Genomic DNA, 7,969 nt, shown 5'->3' on the forward strand with positions numbered 1-7,969 from the left:
GAACTCTGTTCACCAAAAGTGAATACTGGTAACAAGTCACAGACTTAAAAAATATTTGTGATACATATAAACAAAAAGGACATGAGACAAATCAATAAGAAAGATATTGGCAACTTAATTTAAACAAAATACAAGACTTGAAATAGGTATTTCACAAAAGGAGATATCTAAATAGCCAATAAGCCTATGAAAAAGTGTTCAACATTATTACGTATCATGGAAACAGAGAGTAAAGCCACCGTGAGATACCACTTTACACCTACAGGAATAGCCAAAATTAAAAGAACTAAAAATACCAACTCGATAAAAGTAGGTAAGGCAACCAGAATTAACACAATTGCTGGTGGAAGTGTAAATTCATATGATCACTTTGGAAAACTGGCAGTATCAATTAAAGCTAAACTCATACTTACCCCATGACCCACCAATTCTACTCCTGTGTAGATAATCAAAATTAGTGCATAAGTCTACCAAAAGACAAGTATAGAAATTTTCATTAGTTTTTTTCTTAACAGTCAAAAAATGGAAGCAATCCAATGGTCTATTAACAACAGAAGTGATAAACTGAGGTATATTCATTTAGTGAAACCCTACGTGGCAATGAAAATAAAAAATCTATTGTTACAATGTAACAACATGAATGAATTTTACAGACTTAGTTTTGAATGAAAAAGCAAAACAAGGCAGTGTATGCATACACGTATACATGTGTGATTCCATCTTTGTGAAGTTCATAAATGAACAAAATTAATGTAATGTAATAGAAATCAGAATAGTATTTACTTTGTAAATATCAACTAAGAGAGATAATGAGGGGCTTCTCTGATGTTAGAAATGTCTTATATCTTGATCTACAAAGTGGTTAGTAGAATTTATTCATTAACTTAAGATTTATGTTCTTTACAGAGTTTAGTACCTCCTTAAAAAAATAAAATAAAATGCAATTCAGAAGGAAAGCAATAAAATATACCCTCTTAATATCTGAAACTGGCCCCAAAGCTGTGGAATTAGGTTGGGGGATGTGATTAGTGGAGTCCTCCACCCCAAGAGAAAGGAAAGCTCAACACGACACAGGCATTTATAAGTGGAAAAATAAATTTATTTTATTTTATGCCCTAGCAAGTTAACACCATTCAAACATTAGTATATAGCCTAATTTAACTATTATATAAATTATACTAACATTACATAAATTACATTAACATATAGATATTATAGTTAAAATAAGATTCATAACATGAGATCTGATTCATAGTAAACATTAAAAATTATACTATTATAAAATATATTATCAGTACTTATATTGCTGCTACTACTTTACTACTACTGTTATGATTTTATTGTTGTTAGTGATGATTATTAGTGACTGCATTTGAATCAGAAACTCTCCCCATCAGTTTTTTCTCATGTCTCACTTCCACATCCCATCCTTCAGTCCATTCTTCTCATTTTCTCTGATTCCTCACGAAGGAGCAAAGCAATACTGGGTATGGGGAAATGGATAGAGAACTATCTTTCAAAGCAGACTGTGGGCTGGAGATGAGATTTTGGGACAGGAGGTCCTGAGGGACATGCTCCCTCAGACAGGGAACTCGCAAACTGCCAAAAGGGAGACTGAGCAGCCAATGTCATTCCACTTGCCCTCTTCTTTCAAGATCATCACACAGTCTTCATTACCAGCGTTGTTGGGCTCATTTTTATTCCAGTTTAGGTAGGCCACCTTGCTTCCTGTTAGGTCCACAAAATGACCTTCAGTCTCCATATCTGTGATGCCCAGGAAGGCCTCTCCCTTGGCGACAGCCAGAATGGCCTCGTTCTCTTCAGCATTCCTGGGGGTGGCCACAGAGCCCTGGAGCTCGGTGCACAGAGCTTTTACTTGGTCAAAGCTCATCTTTTCACCATTGGTCCAGAAGCCCTTATTTCCAACTTGTTTGCCCAGAGAGAGAAGTAGCACTAAAACAGAAAAAATATGGGTGATACTGACTTGTCTTTAGGCCTAGCCCGAGGTATTTTTCTAAACAAAAGCTTCTAGAGGAGAATTTCCACATGAAATATGGTATGTCCAGTTAAATTTGAATTTCAGGGAAACAATGATTTTTAAAAAAAAAAAATGAGTATCTACCATGCAACTTTGGGGACATACTTATACTTAAAAATGTAATTGTTGTTTACCTGAAGTTCAAATTTAACTAGGTGTCCCGTTCTTTTATTTGTTAAATCTGGCAAAGCCAATTCTAAGACAGACTGGAACAAAGGCTGTTCTTTGGATAAGAGTTCTAGAACACATGTAATTGCTCATTCTGAATTTTACCACAATATTAACTTGAGAATAAACACAAATGTCTGAGAATATTTGCCTCAGGCCACAAGGGCACAGAAGGAACTGGTTAGGCCCCATTGTCAGGTCTCGACATGAACACAACAAATGAAGGAGGCAGAGGTATCATTTTAGTGGCACACACACACTGTTAGTAAAGGGGACAGCGTCAGGGTCGCTGGGGTCAGACTAACTTTCATTCCTACACTACCTCTGCCACTTACTCGCTCTGGGCAGTTGAGCAAGTTATCTGATTTCTCTTTGCCTCGCTTTCTACTAAAAGGTTGAAAGGAATTTGTGAGATCAGAATATGAGAAACACCTAACTCGACCCTAGAAAGTTACACATACAGCATGTAGTAAATGTGTTACCGTCTACCTTCCTAAACAGCAGCTGCCTGAAAGGGAAGAAAAGGCTTACGCTTTTTGATAGTGTTCAATTCTGATCGTAGAGCTTTCATCTCTGCAAGATCCAGGCCAGGGCCACAATCTAGAAAATTACAACAAAGTAAAAAAGCACTGTTGAGAAGAGATTTCAAAACTACAAATGAGTAAGGTATTTTATATAAAATTTTTAAAGAATCTTGTACATTATTTGCTCTTTGAAGGAAAATAAAAAATATTAAGAAGAAAAAGTATTTTTATTTCCATCCAACCCAAAGCATCATTCCTAACCCATTGGATGTATTTAAAGCCACTTTGCACACACACGCCTACACGTACGTGAACACACATGCACTTCCTCATGGCCTACCATGATAGCACTTCATACACTCAGCTATGTATGCCCTGAGTTATTTTTCAAATAAACAGATCTATCATGAATAAAAAAGAAATCTCTTGGGGAATTATAATCTGCTAGTGAATATTGACTAAAAAGATTATAGGGTTTTTTTTTTAGTGAATTTTTGTTGCCTTTTTGGTTTTGTTTTCATTTTCCCCAGCATTTGTTCTATTAATCAGTAAACCAAGATTTTTGTGACATGTACCTGATTTAAGGGGGGGCAAGCATAAGGCAAGTAATGTGTAATAAATTGCAAAAATGGTCTCAATATGGTGCAACTTCTCTTGTTAAGATATGGAGTCTATTACCACACTCTTTGAATCTGGGCTGGTTCTGTGACTTGTTTTGACCAGTAGAATGTGACAGAGGCAGCAATACACACGTTCTAAGCCCTCAGAAGGGAGAATCCTACTCTTGGGAATCTTGTAATCACCTCTATGGGAACCAGCTGGGCTAGACTGTTAGAGGATGACAGACCTGAGGGTCAGGGTCAATTATCCTCATCACTCCAGCTTACAATTAAACAATAGTCAGACATATAAGTGAGAGCACTGGTCATCAGTTGATCACAAACACGTGTCTGAGTCCAGCTGAGCTCAGCAGAGAAATCACTTGGCAGATCCACAGAATTATGATTTAAATATGTGGCTGTGTTTTTGCATTTGTTTCTTATGGAGTAAAAAATAACTGGAATACCATGTTTAATGATGTTGTGAAAATAGACATAATAAGCCCAACACACATGTGGTCTATCTTCTCTCTTTTGGACTAGAGCCTCACATTGTGTCAGCGAAAGGAAAGCCAGGGCCCAGCTCCTTCAGGTGGTGCCTGGTAAAGGAGTGGCCCTGAGGGTTTGCAAGTACCCAGGCACTGATAGGAATCTCCTGAAGCTCTAGGTAATCTAGAGAGAGGACTGAGGGTTCTGGGACAGGAAGCAGAGTTGGTTATCTTTCCGTGAAACAGCAGATGAAGGGGCATCTCCCACCTAGTACTCAAAGTTCCAGGATGCTGGGAGCCCTCAACCTAGACCTGGTAGAAGTTAGCTTCTTACCTGGACATATTCCAGGGTCTCCTTTTGGGCCCACTAGTCCTGGTAACCCAGAGGGACCTGGATTTCCTTGAGGCCCCAGCTTCCCAGGAGGGCCCTGCAAGCCCCTGATACTTTGGCCTATTGGATGATGAAGGAAACATAAATTATTATCTGGGTTATTCCTATATTTCCCCAAGAGCCAGATGCCTAGTCCCTTCCCAGGAAAAAGAAGACATTAATCCAGGGCCAGCTTTCTAAACTACTATTTCCACTGACCCAGAGAAGAGAATCCCCCCATGTCCCTTGGGATGGCCTGCCAGGAAGGTCAACTCCTGAGCAGGCAGAATTACCACATGTCACCTACTCCTGTGTGGAAGTCTGTAAAACTAGAGAGTCAGAGCTGTGTCTGTTTTAAATTATAATATGTAGTTGATAGAAATACAACATATATAAATAGGACCTTACTCTCACATCTCCAGGTAGTTTTTTCTGGAAGTAAAGAGTCACAGAGATAGAGCAGCCCAAGCTGTACCTGGTTCGCCCTTTTCTCCCTTGGCGCCATCATGCCCATCTTTGCCTGGGAAGCCGTTGGTGCCTGGAAAACCACAGGTGACCACAGGGCAGATCTTTTGGGGATTCTCACAAGATTCTGTTTCTGAGCAAGATGCTGTTATCACACTCAGGAGAAGGAGAGAGAGCGATGGTAACAGAGACATGGTCCTCACCTTGGTGTGTGAAAAGTCGAGAAAGATTATCTCATCCTGTTCAGATAATCAACCTACATTTACCCCACATTTCCTCTATTTTATAACCTGTACTGGGCAGAGGTGATTGGAGCTGGATTATGCACCCATTTCTGCCTCCAGATGGGAGATTTGGAAAAATAAATCTTCCTTCTGATATTGTGTGATTAGTACTTTTTACAAAGGTAGGCACAACATGCAGTGGGGGTGCTAGGGAGTGGGTCCTGCATGCCCTGGACTCTAGAGTTACCACTACAGGACTGTGAGCATGCTTTCCGTGTCATCTAGGAGAGCAAATGGGCGCACATTGCCAGCACATTCCCGCCTGTTTGCTTAGGGTAGGAGGGAATGGAGACTCAAGAATCTGTAGGAGCTGCCTGTCTTCCCACCTCTCCTCTTCAGGCCCCTCTGACTCCTGCCTCCCATCTTCATATCTGGGCAGAATATTGCTCTTCAGGGCCAGTTAACCAACACTTGAACTTAATGGCAGGCACTAAGCTGAAGGCTGGTGATCCAGAGAGAAAGAGTCACTATTAGTCATTAACCCAGCCCAGAATTAACTTGAGTTTGCTTCCTCTGGAAGTTTTATTTCCTATTTCAAGAGAGACTTACCAGAGGTAGCATTTATTTGGGAAATTTCTCACTACCTTGTTCTTGGCAGGGTGCCAGATCCCTCCCCAGGTCCTGGTTGAAATTTTCTGTGTTCTCTGAGTCAAAAACACTGGCAGATACCACCTTCCTTGACTCTCCTTCCCTTTGCTCAATCTTAGCATCTACTTTGTCTTTCAAAGTTCTTTCAAAATCATATTTCAAGAAACCTCAGCAACTCAGTTTCATGGTTCTAATTCTTTATGGATTTCTTTGAAAACGAAAACAGTCTCCTTCGCAAATGGTCAGGTAAATGGAGGAAAGTCACGACTGCCCCAGCATAGTCAGAGAAAGAGACACTCCTTGCATGGCTTCTGCTAAACAACTCCATACCTCCACTCCTCAGAACACCTCCTTGAGGCCTCCAAGGTCCAGTTAAGTCCCCAGATAAATCCAAGGTCTTATATCCATTCACCAGAAAGAACTTACTGAGGCTTCTGCAGAGCAGGGATGCAAAGACAAGGAAGCTGGCCCTCCAGCAAGGGACCCTGGCAGAGAAATGCCTCCGGGTGAGGAAGAAGTCTGGACCCACAACTGCAAGGCCCAATGAACCTGTGAACTGACACAGGCTGGCCTGGCCTTCAACCTCAGGTTAATAAACAACTCTTCTTAGAAGTACAGTGAAATCCTAGCTCTGGCTAGGGCTTTACTAAGGGCCTCTGGCACAGTGCTGGGCAGCTGTTCGTGCTTGAATACTGCACAAATTGTCTTTCAAATTGTCATTTATTCTTTACTGTGGTAAATATACATAACATAATATTTACATTTTGACCGTTATTAGGTGTACAATTTATCCGTATTAAGTACCTTGATGTTATTGCGCAGCCATAACCACTAAGCATCTCCATAACTTTTTCATCATCCTTAACTGAAACTCTGTATTCATTGAACAATTTTTTTTTAATTTTAATTTATAACTTTATTCAGTTTTTTAAGAGAGAGAGAGAAGGGAGAGGAGCAGGAAGCATCAACTCTCATATGTGCCTTGACCAGGCAAGCCCAGGGTTTTTTTTGAACCAGTGACCTCAGCGTTCCCAGGTCAACACTTTATCCACTGCACCACCACAGGTCAGGCCATTGAACAATTTTTAATCCCCACTCCCACCCTGTAGTCTCTAGTTACTACTGTTCTACTTTTTCTTTCCATAAATTTGACAACTCCTGGTAGCTTATATTCATAAAATCGCACAATATTTGTCTTTTTGTGACTGGCTTATTTCACTTAACACGTGTGTGTAGGGGGTTCATCCATATTGCAACATATATCAGAATTTCCTTTATTTTTAAGACTGAATAATATTCCATTTTATGTAAATATTACATTTTAGACACTTTAATTTTTTTATCTTATTTTTATTAATTTTAATGCAGTGACATTGATAAATCAGGGTACATATGTCCCGAGAAAACATCTCCAGATTATTTTGACCTTTGATTATGCTGCATACCCCTCACCCAAAGTCAAATCGTCCTCTGTCACCTTCTATCTTGTTTTCTTTGTGCCCCTACCCTCCACTACCCCCTCCCTCCTTTTTCTCGCCACCTCCCCACCCCTCCACCCCACTCCCTGTTACCATCACATTCTTGTCCATGTCTCTGAGTCTCACTTTTATGTCCCATCTATGCATGGGTTCATATAGTTCTTAGTTTTTTCTGATTTACTTATTTCACTCTGTATAAAGTTATCAAGGTCCATCCATGTTATTGTAAATGATCTGATGTCATCATTTCTTATGGCTGAGTAGTATTCCATAGTATATATGTACCAAAGCTTTTTAATCCACTCGTACTCTGACGGACACTTGGGCTGTTTCCAGATCTTCGCTATTGTGAACAATGCTGCTATAAACATGCGGGTGCATTTCTCCTTCTGGAACCGTTCTATGGTGTTCTTGGGGTATATTCCTAAAAGTGGGATGGCTGGGTCAAAAGGCAGTTCGATTTTCAATTTTTTTGAGGAATCTCCATACTGTTTTCCACAGTGGCTGTACCAGTCTGCATTCCCACCAGCAGTGCAGAAGGGTTCCCTTTTCTCCACATCCTTGCCAGCACTTATTCTGTATTGTTTTGTTGATGAGCGCCATTCTGACTGGTGTGAGGTGACATCTCATTGTGGTTTTAATTTGCATTTCTCTAATGTTAGTGATGTTGAGCGTTTTTTCATATGCCTATTGGCCATCTGTATATCCTCTTTGGAGAAGTGTCTATTCATTTCTTTTGCCCATTTTTTGATTGGATTGTTTGTCTTCCTGGTGTTGATGTCAGAAGTTCTTTATAAATTTTGGTTATTAACCCCTTATCAGACGTATTGTCAAATATGTTCTCCCATTGTGTAGTTTGTCTTTTTATTCTGTTCTTATTGTCTTTGGCTGTGCAAAAGCTTTTTAGTTTGATATAGTCCCATTTGTTTATCCTGTCTTTTATTTCCCTTGCCCGTGGAGATAAATC

The 7,969-nt window shown here is 40.0% G+C and overlaps 1 protein-coding gene across 2 annotated transcripts; it reads right to left on the minus strand.

Moving 5' to 3' along the window:
- Positions 1–1,083: 1,083 nt before the first annotated feature.
- MBL2 (mannose binding lectin 2) lies at positions 1,084–6,068 on the minus strand. Of its 2 annotated transcripts, none has more exons than XM_066348715.1 (5): positions 5,951–6,068; positions 4,663–4,855; positions 4,152–4,268; positions 2,738–2,806; positions 1,084–1,953 (listed from the first exon to the last, which is right to left on the minus strand). In XM_066348715.1, exons 2-5 carry the CDS (start codon positions 4,844–4,846, stop codon positions 1,580–1,582), a joined length of 744 nt encoding a protein of 247 aa, XP_066204812.1. In that variant the 5' UTR covers positions 4,847–4,855; positions 5,951–6,068; the 3' UTR covers positions 1,084–1,579. The 2 variants fall into 2 exon arrangements, with proteins under 2 accessions (XP_066204812.1, XP_066204811.1); XM_066348714.1 differs by having other exon boundaries at positions 4,663–4,891.
- Between the last annotated feature and the right edge of the window lie 1,901 nt (positions 6,069–7,969).

This window comes from Saccopteryx leptura, chromosome 9 (assembly GCF_036850995.1).
Source record: "Saccopteryx leptura isolate mSacLep1 chromosome 9, mSacLep1_pri_phased_curated, whole genome shotgun sequence".
NCBI classification, from domain to species: Eukaryota; Metazoa; Chordata; class Mammalia; order Chiroptera; family Emballonuridae; genus Saccopteryx; species Saccopteryx leptura.

Coding starts and splice junctions, on each gene's coding strand:
- MBL2 (XM_066348715.1), bottom strand. CDS start 4,846: ATGTCTCTGTTACCATCGCTCTCTCTCCTTCTCCTGAGTGTGATAACA. Junction 2,807..4,151: donor AGACCCTGGAATATGTCCAG/GTAAGAAGCTAA, acceptor GTAATTTTCTAG/ATTGTGGCCCTGGCCTGGAT. Junction 1,954..2,737: donor ATTGAACACTATCAAAAAGC/GTAAGCCTTTTC, acceptor TTTCTGTTTTAG/TGCTACTTCTCTCTCTGGGC.